We start from the raw sequence: 24,222 nt of genomic DNA, 5'->3' as shown, positions 1-24,222 counted from the left end.
TCGAAGAGGCCCCGCAGGTTTCCCCAGTCCAAGGGAGGAGGAGGAGTGGAGGCCCAACTGCGCCTCTAAGTTATCGATGCTCCTTAAATTGTGAAAGGCCTCGACAGCGACTCAAAAGGAGGCCTGGCTGCTGCCAGCTGTGAAGTGACGTTATCTGGAATTTACAGACGCGAGATTTCCTCTCGGAAATAAAAGGTTCCCTTCAGTCACGGCAACTGACTTCTCAGCAGCTGGGCGATGTGAGGGCCAGAAAGTCACGGATCCGAACAACGAGGGGCAGTCTCACCACTTCTCCTCCCAACTGAGCCCTACGTTGATGGAAAGCACGAGCTTGACAGCACCAAAAATTACAATCTTCTCCTCACGGGCCGGTCAGCGACAGCTCCGCTGCATCCTGCCACCAGCTTGAGATGCAGCAGACTGTGTCTGCATAAAATTTGTCTCCATCATACTTTCAGTCCACGGTCCTTCTTGCTGAGACAGCCAACAAACAGGTCCACCCATGTCTGAGGTGACCCCTGCGCCCTCTAGGATGTGAGCGGGAAACACAATTCCTGTCAAACACAGGCTCTGACGAGCCTCCAGCGTTACCAGCCCAGGCGGCACTCAGGCGAGAGGTTTTCCAGCCCTGTGACTGCAGCCCCATGCCAATGGAAACAGCTTTCTCTGAAATACCATCTCCAGTGCAGGGAGACGATGGCATCAGAACTGAACCTAAAATCAAGCTTGCTTTTTCTTAACCTTCAATACAGCCATACAAAAAAGGGCCTTTGATGATCTGCCCCTTACACACAATAATAGCATTTTCCTGATCAAACAAAAAACTAGCAAAATAGCCTGCAAATCTCCACATTTGCACAGGAAAACAATCAGACAGCACAGCTGAAACAAACTCCGTAGGAGCTCCAAACGTGGTCTGGATTAAACACTGCTCCTCAGCCAAAATTAACAATCCCCTTGGCAGCGAGCGCCGTAAAGCCACCGGGTCTGCTACAACAATGCGAAGGCAGCAGAGCGCTTTCCGTGCGCAGAGGCGTAGGGGGTGCCCCTCAGAGGCTAGGGAGCTTTAAGAAAATAACCGCAGGCCCAAGTTTGCCCTCAGTCACAACTACCCAACCTCACTTAAATCAGAACAGAAATTAATGGAGAAACGTCTTCAGACTTCGTTGCAGGCAATGGAAAGATACTATGTTTTAGGAATAACCACTTTTTTTTTTTTTCTTTTAAATTCTTGGAAAGAGTCAGGGAGTCATTCATCTTCTACAAGAAAGCAAGCAGGCAAAACTTTATCTAAAGCAGGACACATCATATATGTATTCACTGTACTTGATTTTAACATTTACATTGAAGTAGAAATTTTATTTCCATGCACTATTTACAGTATTTGCGTGTTTAAAAAAATTAAAAGCAGACTTTTCCTGTGGAATCTAAGAAAAATCACTCCAAATTTGAAATACGAAGAGTTTTCATGGAACCTGCACTGGGATTTTCCACTGCCAAACCAGGTGAATGGCTACAGAGTCATGATGTCTTGTGAGTGAACCCCATCCTAGCTTTTCTGTTACAGATGACATTATTAACCTCTTTTTCCAGATGAAAGCTACGCGATAACCAGATTGCAGGCAGCTGGGGGGACATGACAATAACCCAGGAAGGAATGAACATTTTTTTCATTCCATTGAGCCCAGCCACTACACCTCAGCGATGGGGAAGATGAGGAGCTCCCACTGTCCTCTAAATCAACTCGAACACCGACACTTTGACAGCAGAACAGAAATAAACTGTCTTCCTAATGACGGAAGACAAGCAACTTACTCAAATAATCCCAGCCTAAATTATTTTGCAGTCAAATCTGAATGATGACCGGCCTACGACTACTTGAACTAGAATTATATTAAATAACATTTCATAAAGAGCAGATGTGACCAACGCTATCATTTCCGAAGGAGAAAGCAAAGTGAGTTTTGCGAGGCAGCAAGTTGTTTTTGTACAAACTTTGGCTTACGGCTGCGTGCAGCTTTGCAGCCGTTGGCTTTCCGTCTGCTCCCCAGCTGTGCCCCCAGGCCCCTCGCACAACTCCTGTGCACGCCGGAGCATGAGAATCATGCACTCCGCTCAGCCTTATGGCTCGTCTGCTACCAGGAACAATTTTGAAACACATGTCTCAAGTGAACGCAGCATAAATCCATTTCACTGGCAGGTGCTAAATTCCTACAACACTTTTTTTTCTTTTTTTTAAATAAAAAAGGCTGCCATGATGATACTAAGTACCCTCCCATGTCTCTGACATAAGTAAAAATCCCTGGTCTGTGTGTCCATACCAAATAACTATAATTAAGTTGGAAGAATTGTCTGTGCAAATGGCAGTACTCCATGGGATACAGTCAATATACAATCTCAGATACTTCAACCATTTTCACCACTGAGAATCTTTGAAATATTCAAAATATTTCTCAGAAATATCCACCTGATTACAGCTCACTGGGAAGGCTTCAACAAAGCTACAGGAATTTCAACTTGATCTGGATTTCATTGCTGAGATGAAATTCAGACAACAGGCACATGAATCAGTAAATCAAAGCAGCTGCTTCTAAGCACAGCTCCTTGCAGAAAAAAATAAACAAAAAACAAAGCCCCAGGCTTCAGGACAAAATATTTTATAATAAACCTTGGAGAAAATGGAAATGGCCGCTTCATTTTAAAAGAACGTTTATCCATTTTTTAATTGCAATACTCAAAATTTTGGGAATCAAATTCCATCCTTCTTCAGAAAAGGAAACTCAGTGATTGGTTTTGTAGCACAGCCTAAGAGATGTAGATAAACAAAACCCATTAACTTCAGTGGGACGTGAAATTTCAATTCATTGGCTTTGTAAATCCAGATGAATACACAAACAGACATTGTTCAGAACATCTGGGTATACAAAATAGGGTTCATTAAATTATTAGGTGTTTTATTTTTTATGCTCTGGAGGGAGGAAATGTTCTACCTCTTCACTAATAAATGCCCTCTCCCTTCTGGCTCGATGTCCCAGATATGTCCAAATAAGGGAAATTTGTTTCCCTTCCTTTGTCGGTGGTCCACATTATCTCCTGCTAACTGGTGAGAATACACTGTTTATCTTGTTCTGAAGCTCTGTGACCTTTATGTAACTTCTCCCCAACACAGGGATTTAGTCACCGAGCATTTAAGCAGGATGAAAATGTGCTTGATATATTTTTTTTCTGTTGGTTAGCTATCTATAAATTACGTAAACTCCTAGGAGAAAGTCTCAGACTCAGATTTCAGTCTTCTGGATTTGACTGTCGGCTGCAGCAGAAGCTGCAAATTCTTGAGATAATATGAAGATCCTTTGGGGGAAGAGGTTGTGCCTTACGTCATTCAGCACCAACTTCCTGATAAATCATGGAGCAGATAGCTTATCCAGCTCCCCTCGGCACCGGTAACATGAGACAAGGGAGGGATGAAAGCAGATGGGACAAATAATATCAGGGTCTAGAGGGGTTGATGAGGATTGTGAAAAAACAGCCTTGGGGAAAAAATAAAACAAGGAATTTTAAGTCACCAGTAAGGTCAAATGAGAGCCCTGGCTCCTGACTTCCCCCCTCTACACTGTATACTTACCTAGATGGACTTTGAGCTGCGTTTCTAACAGGCTAGCTTGCTTATTAAAATTAGGAAGCTTCAGTTAAGGTTTACTTTGTCTGAGCTTCTGTGATGACACTCAAAATGCAACCAGAATCGTGGTCAATCATTCTGCCCTACCTGTGTCTCAGAGCCATGGAAGCCCAGGAGACCAACGTGGAGCAGCTTACAACCACGCCAAATCAAAGCGTCCACAGCTACCAGATGTTTTGTTTGTATTTTCAGGTACAGAAAGGCTGGATGAAACCAAGGTTAATGTATTTATGATCACCTGTAAAAGTAGTTGAGATTCAAGATGGAAGAGCATCATGTAATTAATTAAAAGGCAAGAGATTCTCATCTAAATAGGAGTGTTACCAACAAATTCTGGTGCCTAAGTTATGAAGCTGGTTCTTTCATGGCCGAGGGAAAGAATAAATTAGCACAAGGCTTGGACTTGCTTTTCAGTATCACTGTTCTACTTGTGATATTTAGGTTTTACATCGTGGGCCTTTGATGGATAAAGGTAAGTCAAATCCCAAGGCTGAAGAGGAAAGGGATTTATCTTTTCTCCCTCAACACAGCGTCCTTCTCAGTGAAACTGGATAAACATCTCAGTGATTCTTTTTGCTGAAGAAAAGCCATAAATTAAGTCTGATCTGGATAAATTCTTGCATGCATACAGATTGACACGAACGTGGGAATGTACTTTGCTTGAACTCTGCATGATGTCAGTGCTTCTAATACATTCATCAGTCTGTAGGAGCTCGCTTAAGTGGACAGTTTACGTGATTATTACAAAGCATTCTGCGGTGCAGGATCCCTGCAGCCCAGCTAGCAGACCCGGCTCTGGTGCACAAAGGTGTACTCATCACGCTAAGATCAGAAACTCATAACCATTTCACTTTCTGCCTGGACAAACAATTTCACACCCTATTACCTTGGCAAAAATACAAAACAAAGACTGTTTAAGAAGTATTCATATATCCAAATAAAAACGAAGAAGAACACAAGCTCTGTCATGATGCAGGAGATGAGGCAGAGGCACAAGAATATCACACTGCAAATTCCCTGGTGCCACAAATTAACCACGGCTTCTCAAGGTCAAGGAGTGCCCTAATTAATGCACCGTATTTCCTCTCACTTAATAAAAATATAAAAAAACAATACACATACAACACGCTGCATATTCCTAATTAGACATGAATCTAAACAATTCAGTCAGGTAATATTATTTGCTGAAACTAAAAAAAAAACCGCAGCAAGAACAGTAGCACGATTCAGATTTCGTATGTGATGATCTACACTCACAAGATCCAAAATGTTTCTGTTTCCAGTAAATAGCGCTTCATATTTCATTACTCAGTATAGCTCTAAAATTCATGTATCCTGACAAATGCATTTTAGTCTTTGGAGTGTTTTTTTTAACCATGCTACTAATAAAATCACTATGTCAGTTTTGACATCTTGTCTTCAGGAGACAGTCCTGTTAAATCTCCTTATTTTATACTGGTTTAAAGAACCAGAGGAAGCTGCACTTATGCAGGGGTATTCCATATGTCTGCAGTAGAACCATTTATGATAAATTTTGTCCGCAGAACATTTCTACACTGGTATAACAAATGTCCTCACCAGTATGTACAAAATCCCAGACTGGTTTGGGTCAGAAGTGACCTCAAAGCGCACCCAGTCCCAGCCCCTGCCATGGGCAGGGCCCCCTCCCACCAGCCCAGGCTGCCCAAATCCCACCCAGCCTGGCCTTGGGCATTGCCAGGGATGGGGCAGCCCCAGCTCCTCGGGGCAGCCTGTGCAGTGCCTCACCTCCCTCATAGCAAAGAATTTCTTCCTGATGTCTAATCTAAACCTCTCCTCTCAGTTCAAAACTGTTACTCCTTGTCCTGTCACTACACTCGCTCCCTGTTCCTCACTCCATTCATCAATTCCTGGCTAAGAGAACATAAACATTACATATATTGCCGCAGTGTTTCTCAGCCCCAGTGCTTACAGGGACCAGAAATAAAGAAACTACTCTTTTAAGCTGTTAAATCTGTGGAACATACAGATACAGATACATACACAGCCCAATTAACTTGCAAAACCGATTCAGGACTAGAATAGAAAAGAATTGGCAGGATCCAGAATGAGTAAGTGGAGGAACTTCGCCTGGTTCCTGTCTGCGCTGAATCACATCTCCCTCAATTTCCCTTTAATTCGCAGGCTCTGGAGTCGTCAAACTTGACACAATTAAAAAACAAATTAAAAAAAATAAAATAAAAACCCACCCTTTTTCTAAATATATTTTAAATGTTACAAAGCAAACGGAGATCAGGATGGGCTTGAACCAAGAACCCCGCCAGCTCCATTTATTTCCTACGTTGTCATCCACCCTGCATTACGTCCTAGCGGCTTCCTGAGCATATCCCACACGGCTCGAGGACACTTGCTGACAGCGGTTCTCGGGAGCATCCGCCCAGGCTGACGGCACCAGCCAACTCTACCTCTGTGTCAGCAGCTTGCTGGTGGAGCTGGAGCACAAGGTTTTCTATATGGAAATGTCAGCCTCGCAGTTGGGGCATGTTGGAAAAAGGAAAAAAATGTAACCGGCAGATTAGGAAGCAAGAAAAGAGATCAGTATTAAGAAATACTCACTTGAGTACTTCTCTTTTGCTGAGTTCAGTACTTTTAAAGTGTTTTCAGAGTAAAACCACCCTAGTTAGAAAGTTCTCTCGCTAAGCCCATTTTCCAAGCGTTCCTGCCACATTCACCTCAACCAAATGAGCACAGGGAGGTAGTCGTATCTCCTGACAAATGTCCAGCAGCAATACAGGCAGGGATAGATACAAGCAATGGTTTTCACCTTTGGGAACACCTCAAGCCTGCTTTAGTGCACAAACTCAGACATGCAAAACCTCAGCTCTAGGAAAGCACCACCTTCGTGGCTTAGGCTGGTTGTGCACCTATGATAACGGTATTACAAAGGCTTGTGATCCATCTAGTCTCTGTAGAGTTGTTCTAGGGCAGAGAACGGGTATGGACAGCTTCTGCAAGCCAGGTATATGTTGAGGTGCCAGTGAAGCTGCCTGCCCGCAGCCCGCTCGGGTTGTTTGTGCTGGCAGCCGTACCCCAGAGCCCACCCCGCCGACGGGCAGGATGCACGCACCAGCTCCACCTCCCGCTTCCCACTTCTGCTCATGGGAGCGCTCTAGTTTTGCCTATCTTAGGTTCTTGAAACTTCAGTGAGAGCTAAAAAAAGATTTTATCTGATCTGAAAGAAAAAATGTTTTAGTGGCACTGAGGCAAAAGCATTATAAGAATGCTTAAAACTGCTTGCGTTCCCACCGCGCCTGCGGTCGCACACAAAGCTTCCCAGCTAGCAGATCATTTCACGACCAAGGAGCGAACCACCGAGTGCATGAGAAGGAAGTGACTCAGACTGAAATTCATAAAGGACAGCATGAATGGGACAGGATTTCCGCTTACAGCTCTTTTACATGGCGAGGCTCCTTTCAAAAAAATAAAAAAGGAAAAAACAGCCAATCCCTCCACTCCTGGTCAAGTTTTAAACCAGCTCTGTAGAAAAGCAGCAGTATGGATTCAAATCAGAACCTCCACGGGCCTCCAAGCCCTCTATCTGTACAAGACACCGTCCATCCTACCACAACAAATACACGGAATAGTTGCTAACCTTTCAATTATAAGCCATTGGTTTTCGTTTCTTTTTTAAATTTTACAATGGCATATTTCTAGCATCCAGCATAAGCCACAAATCTTTATTTACAACTCTGTCTCCCTAAAGAAAGACATGATGCCGTCATTGAAAAAGACCAGAGGAAACGCACATCGTTTACATATTCCAGCATCATCATTCACATACTCAGTTTCAGCACTATTGATGATGCTGTCACCCCATCTCTTCCACCAGTGCTGAACCAGCTCTTTGGAAAAAACCCTGGTTCTTTGAGCATCATCAGGGAGCAGCAAGGCATTGACACAAGGCAGAATGTTCCAGGAGCGCTTACGTGCATAATACACGCAATTAGTGGGTATTTTATGGAAAAGTACGTCATTAACTTAAATATCTCATGTCCCGTAATCTGGAAAAAGTAAAGTTGTCCTTGCATGGTCTGATGAACGTTTTCTCCAGTATTATTCTTACAGCACTGTGCAATAACCTCGCTGTAGTCATAACAGAGATTGCCTCGAGGTGCCCAGCAAGAAGCAACACACCCCTGCAAGAAATCGCTGCCGAGAAATGATGCTCGGGCAGCCGCATTACTCAGACACAGGGGTACCAGACCCAGGAGCAGAAATGCCTGTCGTCCACTTCCCCATCACAAAGGCTTGCATCCCCTGCCGACACAGGCAGGGACTCCAGCTGCCTTCCCTGGTGCCAGCGGAGCAGCGCGCCCGCAGCGCTGTAAGGGCACGGCACAGCCCCATCCTGCGATGCTGCGATGCCCAGTGCAGGCTGCTAAGCTCCTGGAGGGCTGAAGCTGCTGCGTGGTAGCACAATCTGGCGATCCAATGTGGTTTCTACTAACTGCAGCAGTAAGCAGAACTTCTAACTCAGTGAGCAAGCTCCTGCTCCAGCAGCGTGCAGGGATCCTAGTCGCCCTGCCAGGCAGCCGCTCGCCTGCCCCAGTCCCAGGCCGGCTCACCAGGTCGCTCTGACACCCGAGCACCCACAAAAGACCTGCCAGCTGCCATCCCACGTGCACGCCAACCTGGTAGGGAACAATAAGCTGTAAAACACACCCGAACCTCAGTTAACAAACTCTTGTAAAGGAACCTATCGCCTTCAGTTCTCCCGCACCTTTCTCCAAGTTTTTCTCTGAATTCATACATTCCTATGTGCCTCTCAAGAGGTTTTGGTTAGTCTGGTTTTCCAAATCAAGACTCTTATTCTTTACATATGATACACCTTTTATAGTTTTTCCAGGGTACTCTGCAGTTTTGGAAGCAGCAACACAGCATCATCAAATTTTTAACTAGTGGCAGACTTGAATCTACACACACACAGAGCGTAAGCCAAAACAGCTCTCATTGCTGTTTCTAACAGATAAAAGGAGAATGATGCTACAGCTACCAGGGAATAGTCATGAAAGATAGGAAGGCAACGGGTTCATCTTACAAAACAAATATAGCAGAGCAAACTCAACGTTTATATTTAAGTTCACACTGTATTAACGCTGTCTTTATGTGTGGGTGGTAGTGTTTTTTGGCATAGTTACTAGATCCATATACAGGCGGCCGGTCGTAAGCCGGAAAGGTGCAATAAAAAGGAATTAAAAATAAATAAAACTGTCTTTACCATGTGGCTCTTGTTCATTAGACTTTGGGCTGCTTCTTGCTCTGCGCTCTGGCTTCTTTACTCCTGGTGCCCCCCCGCCGCCTCCACTGCTTGCTCCATTGTGGCTCTTTGCATAACCATTATATACAGTTGTGCAGCTGCCTATATGGCTTTTGTAGATGGATGAAGGAGGACTATTCAGACGGTTTTGGCGATCGATCTGCCTGTCTTTGAGTTTTTTGTGCTGTGGTTTGCTGTACTGATCTTCCCTGGTAATATAGCTGGACATCCCATATAGTGGTATGATTTCTGAAACGAAAGAATTCACCCACATTAAGTCAGAACAGCAACAAAATTCCTCAGAAAACCAGATTTCTGACTATCTCCAAATTAAATACCAGAGTTTCCTTATTACTTCTACAACAAACCATTTATTTCTAAGAAAGCTTTTCTGCAGAACTGATGAATTTTTTGCATCTTATTAAGTGTGCTCACTTGCTCTTTGAGATTTCACAATTCTTTGGATGAATGTGTATCTGAAAGTAAAATACAGTAATTGGGGCAATCAGATTTCAAGGAAAAGTCCACGGAGACTAATACTTTGGAAAAAAGCCTTCCTAAATTCATTAAGCAATCCAGCAGATTCTTCCCCAGAACTTGACTGGACAGAATAAGTGGAGATGCCCAGCTGCAATCGTGTTAGTCCCACCTGCCTGAGGAGAGAAATGGAAGTGCAGCCTGAAGTGAAAGCTTTGGGTTTTAGAACAGGAGCTGAAAAGATAAACTATCTAAAAAAGCTTGAAAAATATTACAGGTATTACACACACATTTCAGATAAACATTAAATACATTCCCCACCTCAACATATTCTTTACAATTTTGCTAAACCCATTCATGCGTTATCATGAACACCTCTGAAGCAAGCAGGCATCCCACCCAGCTATTAGTAGCCTTGTTTTTAAGCTGAGATCACCATGTATACTGTATTATAACTTTCCAAGTCGTTTCAGCTAGCTAGACTCTTTCTTTTCTATTTCTCTGCTGTCTTGCCCTTTACCTTTCCTTTTCTGGTTACACAATCATATTTAGATTCTCACATCAACTACCTGGTTAAGAACAGCGTGATACAAATAAATACATTTTTGTTTACAGTACAAGCCATTTGGCAAATGGGAAATGATGCATGACTCATGAGTACAATACTCACCGTTTCAATTATTTTAGTATAGGTCACAGGTATAGGTCATTCCAGTAAGGCAATCAAAGATTTATTATTTTTTTTTAAATTTAAGTTGAAACAGCCCCTTAGTATCCGTAGGCTATAGAAACATTCAACATCTACTTTGCCAGCAGCTGAAAGCCCTTATGTTTACCTAACACGCTCCAATGCTTGCACACAACACTTTGTTAAACTCTCTGACAAACTGCACTGCTCCTTTCTCAAGAGAAGAATTCCTCACCTATTTATCTGATGGGCTGCAGTGGTACTTTCCCATTGCCTTCCCTCAGGAAGTTAAATATCAGCTGTAATGCCCATTCCCCTTTAGAGGATGAGGTCTGTTGGTCAACAGAAACTTCAAAGAGTAGCATCACTAGATACTTCTCTTTCTCTCTTTGTCTCTTCCTTCCCACTCCAAAAAAGTCTTACTTCTGGTGATAAGGCTTGAGAATATTCTTTACAAAGTGTAATAACTCCATGTATTTTGGCAGTAAAATCATGAATCCAGAACTGATTTCCATGTCAAGCATCTCAAATACCTTTGCTGATTGCTTTTTTGGTTAATGCCCTCTTTCAGATTACACCAAGACTTATCTCCAGGATGGAAGAGACACAACAGTGCTAGTTCAGACAGAAATACGCTGCTTTCACTCCTTTTATTGCCATTATTTACTTATGGCCTGATTAGGGTTGCCACACTACCCTCTGGTATCAGACGGTGCTTTTCGGTGACTTACTGCCCAGTCTCAACCAGAACAACAAACAGAAAATGCCTGTTATTTCTTGGAAAACCTCTGTGGCTGTGACCTGCTGAGGGGCAGAAAGCACAATGCTGCCAACAGGAAGCGGTATTCGGCTTTTCCCACTGGAAATGACTGTGGCAAGTCCTGCTCGGATCTAGCCCTCCTTTACCACCCTCATTCCCAAGCCAGGCCTGACAAATTTTGTTTCTGGGTTTTCTGTACAACGCTGCATCGTGACAATGCAGAACAATCAGCGTGACTCACAGCCCTAGTTTGGAACACAGGATGAGAATTGTTTCCCACTGTATTTACAAATTAAGTTAAAATTGTCTTTGTGTCTGCAACCTAGAGTTGCAACATCGGGTTGTCCTGCGTTGCTGCACTCAGGATGGTGACACACCCTGACACTTTCCTGCTCGGGCACTTAAAGAATCCCTGCAGGGAAAACCTCTCCTTAAATTCTCTAATCCACTCTTGGTTCCGCTAGCCCTTAGATCCCCCTGAATACAGGTGTGAAACGCCAGCACTTCCTTCCAACTCACCTTGTTCTCCGTATATTGTAGGGGGAAGATGATGCTGTGGGAAAAACTGTGGTGGCATGTCCCCGGGTCCAGTGACAGGAGGATAAAACGCTGTATGAGAGTTGTGAATGAAATGGGGATGGTGCGCCAGGTACGGAGGTAAGTGGTGGGTTGGAGAGATGGCCGAGGGATAGCTGGGAGGGTAGCACTCCGGGGACTGCGGGGTAACCACCACCCTCCGAACGCCGGTGTTGTCTTCTATCACCTGCAAGGGAAGGCAGGGAAAGGAGCACGTTATGAGGCACCTGAACCGAACACGGTTTGAAAACAGCACTGGTCATGGTTTGTTCTCCCATTATAAAATGGATGGTCCTTCGGTTTATTCGTAAGCACTTTTCTAAAATTACTGTCAGGGCAAGCAACCATAGTGGTGATGTGGCTTTTTTTTGGAGACTCAGATAGCCACACTCATCACTGGGAGACTAATTATTGCTAGTGATAACTAGGTGGGTAAGGGACAACATAAATACCCTGTATTTAGAGAGTAAAGCAATTAAGAAAGGAATAGAAGGCACCAAAATAAGAGTACTCATTAGGGCCAATCTTACCTTCTGCACATCAAATTTCTGCTACTGATTTGGACAGGGCTATTTGAGGGAGTACAGAGTAAGGAACAGCTGGAAATTAACTGGCATTGCTTTTGTGTGCGCACAGAGAGCTGTAAGCTGCAGGAATGTGTTGTGTTGACACCCTTTTTCAAAGGCTTGCTCTGTTCACAACAGGTATCTGTTAAAAGCAAACCACAGGGCAGAAGTTTTCTTCTGCTAGAGAGCTCGTCTATATGTCCATGCAAATCAACCCTCAAATATGCATAGCTTGGCCCCAAAGACCATAGTCAAAGCATGTAAAACCAGATGTAGGAAGGTGGAAATGTGCTTAGGCTGAAAATAGTTTTTCAGCTTATATTTTTTCCAGAGCTGTATTTCTGGAGACCAGTCAACCAGCCCAATTTCGGTCCAGACCTACGAGCCAAGCTTTTCTTGAATCTTATTCAAAAAAACTTCTGCCATTTCGGGAACTTCAAAATACAGCCACATAGAACAGTTAATGTTACTTTGATTCTGTGTGTAGAAATGCGTAAGGTAGAAAAACATGAAGGAAGCATAATCTAGTGTCAGACAACAAACAGGCTGGTCGGAAACTATTTTTTCTAAACTGACTGATGACACACGGGGAGTAGATAATGTATGGGATGAGTGTGTTGTGTGAGAGAAGTGAATGGCACAGCTTAGGGTCCCATCATTGGCAGCCCAGACAAAAGGGCAAAGAACAAAGCTTCCTGATGTGCTGATGAAGACAACCCATGCTAAGGTTTTTGGCAGATGAAGTCTAGTAAATTTTAAGCATCTGCCAGAAGATGCTGCCACTTTCAGCCGTTTGCCACCACATTTGCTGGAGACATCCAACCTCGCCAGCAGCATCAGCAGAAGAAAACCTGTGAAAGATTCCCACGCCCCACTGACTCCAGTAACATCATCACGTCTTAGCCTAAACCACAAAAGAATCATTTACGCTGATATACCCCGAACTGAAGCAATCGTGGCATGGGCACACAATTGTTTCTGCTGACTCTTGCAGGGTGACAAGCCTTGTTTAATACACAGTGCCAGAGCCGTGAGCAGCAATGCTCCAGCAAACACAAGTCCATGTCTCAGGCATCATCTGAGCAATTTACACAGGGTAAAACTCAACCAGCATTAGCTGACCCAGTTCTTAACTGATGCCATTTGTGTCCCAGGGCTATCTGAATTTATGCCTGTCAGCTATGGGCTGACACCACAGACATGGACACTCTGTGGGCTGGCTGGCCTCCTTACAGAAGAAAATTTTCTCCAGAAAGTAATTCAGTCACTTGTAATTGATGTTTCACATTAAAAAATGTGTTGCTCGCTATGCTGAATAACCAGAATAGGAATTGTTTAGCTTAAAGTACTTTTCCTAACTTCTAACTTTACAACCTAAGCTAGCAATTTGTCATCCGCTAGCCTTAAATTTCAAAGACGCTGAAGAGTCCTCAAAAGACAGCTCAATGCCAGCAGCAGACCAGCACACCGTTTTGACTGCCGCGTTTTCAGGCCTCCAATCTCCCTTACCAGGTTCTGCTCAACCTCCACAGCCCTCAACCATGTACTGGGGCTGAAACCTGCACTCCAATTCAGAGAACGGGGAAATCTTTTCCCTTTTAGCACGTACCTAAAAGTAAAGCAATTTATTTAAGACTCTGTATGAAAATGCAGAAACTCTCTCAGACTTCAATCATCATCTAACTTCGCTGAGATAGCAAAGTTCCTGCATTTTGACATGTGAAGTTTTCGTCCTGGCTTTCACCAGGCTAAGCCCCAGAGACGACTTCAGTGTTCCAGAGAGGTTCAAGACCTTATCTGTGCATCTAGAGCAGACTACATATGTATTCTGTGACCTAGGTGAAAGATGAATATGTTAAAAAGCAGACCTAGACAGAAAGCCTGCACTGTGTAGCAGCACCTCATGTAAACCGATACTTGAATTATTATAATTTCTCTTCCTGAAGTATCTTCTAGAAAGCAGGGAGGAAGCCTCAAAGCCTCTTTGATGGCCTTTTTGATGAAATTCTGCTGCTGCTGAAGCTGCAGAACATCAGCAGTAGTGAGAGAAAAGCCAGAGAGCAGGGGATGAGCCAGCCTTCCAAATGACTTTTGTCAAGAAGCTGAGAGACTGATGTCTTTTGTTTCCTCCAGGCCACGAATGCTTACGGCATGCTTATTACTTCATGTGCATGTGTTCCAGTGAACGCAGAGACAAAGGGGATCTTGCTAAAAGTTACTTTATTTCCTTGCCCTACAGGACATTTCCTCCCTAAACTAGGATTTATAGGTAGATATGTAAATTTCTAAAGATGCACACGCAACCTTTAAATATGATATTCTGTCCTTAACAGGTCATAAAACTGGCGATCCAATGGATTAGGTTTTATATGCATTAAGTAACTACTAAAACAGGACTGGTTAAGACTGCAGATACCTTCTGATTTATAAAACCTGCAGTGTGTAAATTTTAGCAGCGCCATTCTGGGAGATGACACTTTTTCAATTTATCAAATACAGAGTAAATGAGTTTTCAACCGTTACTGTAAATAACATAACTTAGCAGAGAGGTTAAACTTCGCTACTTAAAGAAGAAAGCTGCAATTCTTTGCATCTGCTTAAAATGGTGTCACGAAGATCATAAATGTCAGGAAATGCACTATTTACCAAGCTGCCTCTAAGTCAGTGCCCAGAAGCAATGTTGAGGTCTCTAGATGTAACTGCAGTATTAAAAGTTATCCTTAATTTTAACAGCTTACATTTACAGAAATCAAATATTTCTGAGCATTTGGCACTTAGAGCCAAATTGTCATTATTTTGTGTTCTTCAAACAGTTACTAGTTAAATTGTCTTTTGCCGTTATATTTTTTGTGCTTGCTGGTGTAACAGGCATGCCGCTTCAATAACAGGATTATTATAGTGTAGTTCTGTGCGGTTATTGCCATAATTTAAAAAGCCTAAATACTAAGCGGGGCGCATGATCTTTAAGGAGAATCTGGATGAACATCACTCATACACAATAAAGTTGCCTCCCCCATTGGTTGCCGTTAGTTGAGAATAGTATTTCTTATATTATTTGTTTTACATTAAATACATCACTGTAGCAATGAAAACTCCATCTAACTGAGATAATTCACAGCACTCCTCCAAGTTCTCTATTTTTCCCCACTGAAACTTAGTGTTACAACCCCAGGAAAAACACAGGCATGTTCATTTTGCACAGGTAAACTGTACCGGTGTTCTCCTAAGTTCTGGTTAAAGGAATACAATCATCATCTTCTGTAACACACACGTTGACCGAATGGGCACACTGCGGCAATATGGAATACATTTCCACTCCCTTTCAAAAAACTATTCTTATTTCATTAAACCTAGTGTGCAAGATTCAGCAAGGACATCTGGAGCACGGCCACTGGGCGGACCATGACCAGTACTTCGGGAATTTCATAAACTAAGTTGAACCTTTGTTCATAAATCAATCTGTACCAGAAAACAGTACAGAATGAGCTCATCTGCAAGGAACTTAGATGTCAACAGTTTATTTATTCACTTAATTTTTTAAGGATGCCAATCCAAGATCATGCCAGTTCCAACAAGTTTGGCATCGCTATCCTTGTCATCCATTGTGTACAAACACCAGCGTTACATCTGTACCTTCAACTTGGAAAGCATGGGTGAACATCCGTAGTACTGGCAAAAATGCTAGTATATTTTACATCTAGAATGATACACATTTTCAGGGCCAGTACTCTTGAACTGAAAAGACTCATCGCTTTATGGCTTGCTCTGTTAAGTATGAGATCTGCAAAACCCTCCTGGTGTTCAGTGTTAGGGAGGATCAACTTGTTAAAGGGTGACTCAACTGGTTGCAGCCCCCAGCATACAAAGAGAAGCTTTGTGAGCAGTAAACCATACAGAAACAGAGTCTGTGGCTAAAAGCTTATGCTAGATGAATTTAATTTGGATGAGAACACCTCCCAGTGTATAGAGTCGTAGCATCATTAAGGTTGGAAAAGCCCTCCAAGATCATCTGGTCCAACCGTCCCCCTGCCACCAATATTACCCTCTAAACCATGCCCCTAAGTACCACGTGAGAATTTACGAGAAACAAAATCCTGAGGATGTGATGGATTTTCTACCACTTCAAATGTCATTTAAAGACTTCCCTCCTTCTAGAAGTCATGGTCTGTTTCCATCAAATGCTGTGCGCTCGATGCAGAAATAGCGAGCCGCAGGACGATGGCTCAAGCTGTGCGGTGGAGCCTACGCGACCCCAGCGCTGCCTCCTGACCAGAGCAGCCTTATCAGCACTATGCACACTTCACACTCGGATCACTCACTGAGTGCTTTAGCCTTAAAATATCTGCGGCAGAGACTGCATATTAACAACTCTGTAAATAAAACCAAAAGTGGAGTTTCATGCCAACTTTTCATGTCCAACTACATATGAGTAATTCCTCAAACTCAGTGGAATTACTCCAGATTTACTTAAGTGCGAGCAGTCCTCAGCCAATAGCCCTAAGCAAGCAAGTTCACAATCACGGCTTTTGATATTTCCATTTTTCAAGCTCCCATCAGAACACCCCAAATCCTCCTTCCCTCCACCCTAACATACACCGTGAAAAGCAGAAACGATAACGCAGGAGGGTGTCCCCAGATTTGGATGCTCAGCATCCAAATGATGACCTTTAATGTTCAGTCTGTGCTGATGTGGGGAGGCCGCAGCGCTCCGGGAGCCAGGAGGAGGCACTGGGCCACCAGCCTGAGGGAAGGCGGCCTCACGCCCGCGTCCCAGCGCAGGGCTCACTCCCCAGCGGCCCCACCGTGCGGCAGGGAAGCAGCTCCATCCGCAGCTCGGAGCCAGGCCTGGGATTAGCAGCTTGTGCCCAGCTCCTGGCACGCCGCAGGAGCTGCTCCCTTCTCCTCCGCAGTCCAGCAGCTACAGCCAAAGTCGTTGATGTTGCACGAATTTAATACAAATTTCTCTACAGTGCCAGCTTCCACGACTAACCTGTACAGCAGCAATACTGTCCACCTAGAGCACAGTAGGGAACTTTTCCTCTTCGATATTTTATTAACCCTTATCCAACAAATTATTTGCAGAGACACCCACTCTGATACAATCGTTCATACCTGCAAGAGGTGCACAGAGCTTTGTCTGCTGAAAACCAAATGCAGAGTAACTGGCTGTACTTTGCCTGCCTTTGAAAGAAAAACCATACTGTGGAAGATCTGTACGGGGTGTGTGTATTTGCCTTCCAGTATCTTTTTCCACCCTAGCAAAGCCTCATTGTCAAGAACATCTCCGTAACACCATCAAACCCAGCTTCCAATCACGACTACTAATACGGTCCTTGAAGTCTAGAAATAGAGTTGATCTATATTTCCAACTTCCAACAGAGCTGATCTTGCAGGGCACGCAGCCTCCTGCCAGCTCCCTTTGCTGATCACTTTCACAGTACCGAAGAGGCACTGAAGTATCATTTTAATCCAAGGTAGCAATCACTAGATAACTCATGTAAAATTTAAGGCTAATGCTCACAGTTCCAAAAGGCTTGGCATAGCAAAACGGAAAAAAGATTTCATGTCTTTTCTTAATAGCACTGCTACTTCTCCGCTGGGGTATCCGCTTTCTGCCTATACGCTTTGGGGACAAATCAAACTAAAAATCAAATGTATTTTGATTCATATCTCAGAGTGCTTTAATTTGCTTTTTTATAGCCTTTCCCATGCCATTCTAAATCTAAGTTGTGCTCTTATTGCTCATCGTGAAACTGTGTTTTTAACTATGAGACAACAAAGCAACAAGAGCAAATAAGGCACGAAGATTTTATTACTGTAAGAACTAATTTGATTACTACACGCTTTCAACTATTATTTAATATGAAGCAATCTGAAAGGCAAGAGGTTCACTCTCCACACAGCAGAAAATGCACTCTGCTGCTGAAAAGCACTGAACACACCATTTTCCCCTAAACTTTACAGCATATTTCGAATTGCTTGGAATTTTTTTTTTCAGAAGAGGCTTTTTTATTATTATTGGTTAAGAAACTACTTAAAGGTTTATTTAGTGTGACTATTAGGGTGAATCACAAAAAGCAGACAAGAGGAACCAAGTTCAGACAAAGGTACAGCTGTAAGACTTTGATCGCTTGGTTGAAAGCATTTCAGCTATACTCAGCCACTTATCTTAGTACAGGAACTGAGAGGTCTAAGCAGTTTAATAACAAAAAGGTGTTAAAGTTATTTCAAAGGAAGAGCAAATCCTTTAAAAATAAAACCAAATGGGTTCTCAACTATTAAGACATAAGAAAGAGAGAAGCCAGCCTGCAGTACAAGTCCTGTACATTTTTGTAAGTAGCACTCATGGAGAGGAGCCCCATGTGCTATGAAGCACGCACAGGGAGTGAACACGATTTCACTGTTCCACCTCTAAGATCATCTAGTCCAACCTTTAACCTAGCACTGCCACGTCTACCATTAAACCATGCCACTAAGCTCTACATCTACACATTTTCTGAAGACCTCCAGAGGGATGGTGTGACTCAACTGCTTCCCTGGGCAGCAGTCCTTCCACCCACTGGATACAGAGCAAAGCAAAACCATGCTTCCTTCTTGCAGCTGCTATTCAAACATCCAGGGGCAGCCAAAATATAAGACAATCCCCCAGACATGCATTCAAATGGAGGTGCACTCTAAGAATCCTGCAAAGGTTCTTACACGTTTTGGCACTTCTCTTACACTGTAGCCGTCCCTTGGATATGCCTCTGCACGATGTGGGCTCTCTATTAAATTAGGTGAGCCCACGTAGAGCACTAAAGGCATTGCAAATGCTGTCTCAAGGTGTACCCAGGCACCCAGCTAGGGGTAGGCTGGGAGCATGCACCCTGCTGTCCTGCGTGTGCTTGCTCCTAGCCCGGGGTCCAGCCTTCAGCCGAGACTTTCAGGTTATGCTTTTTAAGAGACAGAAGGTTAACAACGTCCTCCATACTTGAGGCATGTTTTCACTCTGTTCAGAAGTTAAAATGCCACAGAGTGATTGCAGTATTTTGTGGGATTTAAGCATGACGCCATCCACAATTTTTCAGAATTAGACAGCCTCACATGTTTCCTGGGGAGGGGAAGGGATTCCAGGACACCATACATTTTCTGCTTAACGAGATGTCAAAACGTATGCATCCAAAGTTCTTATGTTATCCATCAATGAGATATGAAATGCTTTGCATATTTTTAATAAAACTCTCGGTCTAGTACACAGCTCAATGAAATTGAAAAAATGATCAGACTTACTGCACTGTTTGCACTTCCTCTGCCTTTTTTTTTTTTAACTATAAAAAGCCTCTAAGCTTTGCAGAAGATGAAAGGAGAACAAATGATCAGGTAATCTAAAGTAGCTGCTCAAGAGTTCCAAAACCTAACACCTTTGTAAAAAGCTTTTTCCACCTTTTTTCTCTAAATACAAAACAGATAATTAAATCATATCTTTCTTAAAACAAAATCAAAGAGAGTTCTCGAGACACTGCAAAGTTTCTGCTGGGATGACACTGAGGAGCAACAGCACATTTGATAGCTCCTTCTCCCACTTCCACTGGTCTCCTACCCCTTACAACCGTCACAGTAGGACTTAAGGCATCACCTAGTGATGTGGATCGCTCACATGGGTAGGGACGTTGCACGCACTGGCTCAAACTATGTGTAGTTTTAGCTACTGTTAAAAACCTGGTACACATCCCATATGGTGTGTGCAGATGCACATGCGTGCTCATGTCCAAACGTGTGTGTACTGTCAGTAAAGAGGAAGAGTATGAAAAGGTATAATTTTCATTAATATTTCTGAATTACACTTCAACCAAGTAGACTTCTCTATATGATCAATGCTATTGCTTTTATATACATTTTAATTCTTCCAAAAGCATACCTGTGAGATATAACCGGGAGGCACATGAATAGGGGGAATGGATCCATTGGGTGACATCATGGGAACCTCCGCTGGCCCTAATAAAAAGGGAGAAAAAAAGATTTATTCTTCAGTTAAAAAGAAATTGCACAATTGCTCAAAAAAGGTTAAAAATAGATTTATTTTAGGAGCCTACAATAACAAAATGATCAGCTCCAGTCATTTCTGGTGTGTGGAAAATGCCTTGTGCCATCACACGGAGAATAAGATCATTGTTCAATGACTTTAACATATATTCTGCTGAAATAATATTTTCATCATAAAACAGCTAAAACACAGGCTTTATATTACCCACTGATCAACTTATACAGCATTAAGCAGTAACACAATATGTCCTTTAGCAGCCCACAATTCCTATATTGAAATCTGGTTAAGTTATTCTTGCTGAAGGCATGGAAGCTCAGAACAAAGCAGAAACTGTGCAGCCTGGAATTAGGCAGCTCCCAAGGAAAGCGTCCAATTGTACCAAAAATCACATATGCGAAAAGCTATCTATCTATTTAAGAATGCACAAAGACCAAATTCATTATCTCAGCTATTCAGACTAACCTTGGAATGTGGTTATACAAGCAAGAAGCTTATGGTTTCCACTCCGAAATCCAGCCCTGAGCGTGCCAGTTCCATTTTGAGGCACTGAGTGCAAGTATAACAAAGCAAGTGCCATAATCATTCAACTTTGCAAACACAGCCTCACAGCTACAAGAAAGCGTCCAGATAAAATGGAAATAGTTGACTCAGTTGCTCGTTGATTTAGCCATTTAAACCAGAAACATCACCCAGAGCAGTCAATAAAACGAAACCCCCAAACATCAGACAGATGTTTGCTATGAGAATTTACTATTTTGAAAAATTAATTTAATTACTTTCTTATTACATATGCAAATGTTTATACTAATCTCTTCATCTCGCATTTGCCATAGGCTGTGAGAACATTCATGGTCAAACTCTTAAGAAGAGCTCAGAGAGAACTCTGCACTTTGTAACCGCAAATGGAGTTTTAGTTTCCACTAAAAATCGCTTCACAACCTTCTTGGATGTCCTTCTCAGACACCTAGCATCTCCAAATTGTGTCACACTCTAGAAAAGGAAGCTAAAAGGCTCCAGCCACAGGTTGGATGTCACGGCTGGGGCTTTGCCTATCAGCACAGCAGTGACCGCTCCAAACGCTTGGACAGGTCCAGTGAAATCTCCAGCAACAAAGCAAGCCACAGCCTGTTTTCTGGTATCAGCAAAACCAGTCCACGTTAAACTACAGAGAAGCTGACCACTATCCACGTGTATCTTTGTAGTCTTCAGGCTGTGTATGGCACAGCGAGCAGCTCTCTCTCCTCACCCTCGCAAAGCGCGCGTTGCACACAGGAACCCACCTGAGCCATTTGCATCTCTCTGATCCTGGCTCATTTTCTCTACCCAGTTATTTATAGCCTGATCAGCACATATGGTTTTTACCAGTCACAGCTACATTTGAAATATGATAATTTATCAAGCGTATTAAGCACGTGAAAACTCCTGAAGTTTAAATTTTTATTCTTTCAGAAGTCATTACAAGCGTGTGGTTCTGCTGCTCTTCAGGCTTCCCTGTACTTAACTACGTAGGGAACTTCGCCGATACTACAGCCCCACTAGGAAAAAAAGGCTTTATTACTCCTCTTTTTCTTTTTTTCCCACCTCATTCTATAGCCCTTTCAATGTTGTCTCCCCAGATAAAGCTCCTGTAGTCAACAATTTCAGTAGGCATGGAAAGAACCAACAGCATGAGCAGCAAGCAATTACTGGCGGGGTGAAGTTATTGGTCAAATGGCTCTGTTTAAACCCATAAAAAAATATGAAGTGACAATTGGTTCAGAGGGAGCTTTCCAGAAGTATTATTTGAGTAAATGTATTTTTCCTATCAAAAAAAATCTTTACAAATCTCTGTTGAGGAACGTGTTTTTATACTTCCCTCTGAACCTCTGGTTCCACATACCGCCAAGTTTCACACCGCCGTTACTTGGGCAGTATGCAGGCATACGTAACAGCCCATACGGGCATATACACGACAACGCTTTGTCGTGGGAGTTCAAGCCACACGAGATTATCAAGTGCTGGTCAGTTCTTCAGGATGAAACATGCCTGAGAATAGGTGAAATGAATGATTAGCATTGTTACACGACTCATTTCTTGTCAGGGGTTTCTCAAACCTGAAAAACTGAGAGAAAAATGTCTTCGTAAGATGAAAAAACTGAACCCAACATTTAAGTACAATTCAAATGTTACTACAAGTGGATAATACCTAATAGAATAAAGGCTTTGATCTGTTTCAAGCCCTCACCAAAATGCTGTCTGCGTATGGTCACCATTGCTCTAGTTGGTCTCTCAAAAATAAGTACTCTGCCTTGGAAATACATTTCAAAATGGAACGGCTGTGGAATTTCTACGTATAGATCAGCTAGTCACTATATGACAGCTAACTGAGAATCACTTAACTCGGCACGGCTCATCATCTGTCCTGCAAAATCTTTTGCCAATTGCTCATATGGAGTAGCAATCTACTGGCAGGAAGAAATCAAACTCCCACACTGATACTGTTGACTGTAACACTTCCATTCCAATAAAAAAAAGATTGTGTTTTATCATCAAAACGTGCACCGTGCAAGATGATCCTTAACCTTGCGCACGACCCACAAACTGTTAAAGTCATTTGGATAACAGGTTTTAAAAGAATGACAGCCTAGTGATTTGCAGCGAGGTTTTGTTTCCAGTGCTTTGATTTCAAGGCTAGCCAAATGACTTTAGCATACATTATTTCATCTCTCTCATCAATGGTATCAAAACAACTTCAAGTGGCAGTGCGTAATATACGGAGCCCATTTCCGTTGCATGATGAGACCCAGAATTATTAAGGACTGTTCTTGCAGTGAAACCACTCCCTACTTCCCCATTTAACGTTAAAACAAAATCAAACCATTTTTTTGTGGTGGTGATGGTGTTTTATTTATTTATTTTAATTTGTTTAATATTTTTAACTGTTAAAAAGTAAATATTTAGAAAAGGATGTTCCTCAATTAGTTATAGGAAGGATATAAGCTTCCCCTAGGGTATTCTAGAGCCTTGCAAGTTTTAATTGAAGCTCATGGTTCAATACAAACTTTAATTTACATGAGGAAAAGTCATTCTGCTCTGACCTGGATGCTGTACACTGCAATGAGCTTGCTTTAACAGTTTTTGAACCTGTTAACAAACGAAGGCTGTCTCCTGAGTTCACAATGAAATCGAGCCAGAAGAGATTTGGCCACCTCTGCTCACAAAGCCAGAGTCCAAATTCCACTCCAAGCTCCAACATCGTAAACAGAGAGCACCTCCACCAGCTGCTGGAGGGCTGGCTGCCTCTGAAACGCAGGTGCAAGGAACCCCTTGCTCCTGCTCGGCAGCTCGCAGGCTGCAGGCGCTGGAGTCTCCCCAGGCTGGGGACAGAGCACGCTTCGCCCGAGCCGTGAGAGCATCAAGGGTTCATTTTTCCAGCACATTTGTAGTCAAGGGACAGTACAAGAGCGACTCAGCTTCATAGCGTGGCAGAGCTAATTAATAGTTTGACGCCTCGGTGAGAGCCTGTCCTCCTCCTACAGCTACACGCTGCCTCCTCGGAGCTGCTCTGCCACTCAGCTCGCGGTGTGGGAGCTAAATATTGTGAGCATTTCTAGATGACAAAAACATTTACCAAATCTCTGGCCTTAAAAAAAAAGAAAAAAGAAAAAGGAAGCAAAAAACAGCTGCACATACAGTACAACAAGAATGACAATTACTCTATTCCTTCTTGTACTGTGGCATATTATGTGAAGCTGCAGATGAACCCAAGTCTACCTCAATTTTCTTCCTTGTACTAACCCTGCCAAGGAGGCTGCGCTGTCATGGGGACTGCCAACTCTTTTGTCCCTTTTGATTCTTTCGGGAATCATGTCACAATCCGCTTGAGGAATTTCTGCCCCAAGGTTTTCAAGGCTAACTAGAGCCTCAGTTTCAGTCCATGGCACTTGCAAAATTCTTGTATAAAAGCAATTTTGAAATCAGTATGGTTTTGCTCTTGTATCTGAGTGACTTTTTATGCATACATTAAAGGTTTCTTTAGCTTAATTAGTTTTCTTATTTTAATTACAGAAGCCAAAATCTGTCATTTCAGTTCCTCTGGCTGTGGCAACGCATCTTTCTTGTTTCCTCCTTTCCATGCAGCATTATAGGGCAAAGAGGTCATTGCACTGAACTGTTTT

At 42.9% G+C, this 24,222-nt stretch overlaps 1 protein-coding gene across 1 annotated transcript in view; it reads right to left on the bottom strand.

Annotated features, from left to right (window-relative positions):
* FNDC3B (fibronectin type III domain containing 3B) overlaps positions 1–24,222 on the bottom strand; it is a 183,968-nt gene that overhangs the window by 78,507 nt on the left and 81,239 nt on the right. The window contains exons 4-6 of the mRNA XM_080605439.1: positions 19,940–20,016; positions 11,420–11,663; positions 8,937–9,224 (exon numbers count right to left, since the gene is read on the bottom strand). Coding sequence (XP_080461565.1) covers positions 8,937–9,224; positions 11,420–11,663; positions 19,940–20,016 — 609 coding nt within the window. The remainder of the gene's footprint in view (positions 1–8,936; positions 9,225–11,419; positions 11,664–19,939; positions 20,017–24,222) is intronic.

This window comes from Anser brachyrhynchus (assembly GCF_964034855.1).
Source record: "Anser brachyrhynchus genome assembly, chromosome: 9".
NCBI classification, from domain to species: Eukaryota; Metazoa; Chordata; class Aves; order Anseriformes; family Anatidae; genus Anser; species Anser brachyrhynchus.
Note: the sequence above shows the minus strand (reverse complement) of the source record. Positions and strands in the feature narration are given on the sequence as shown.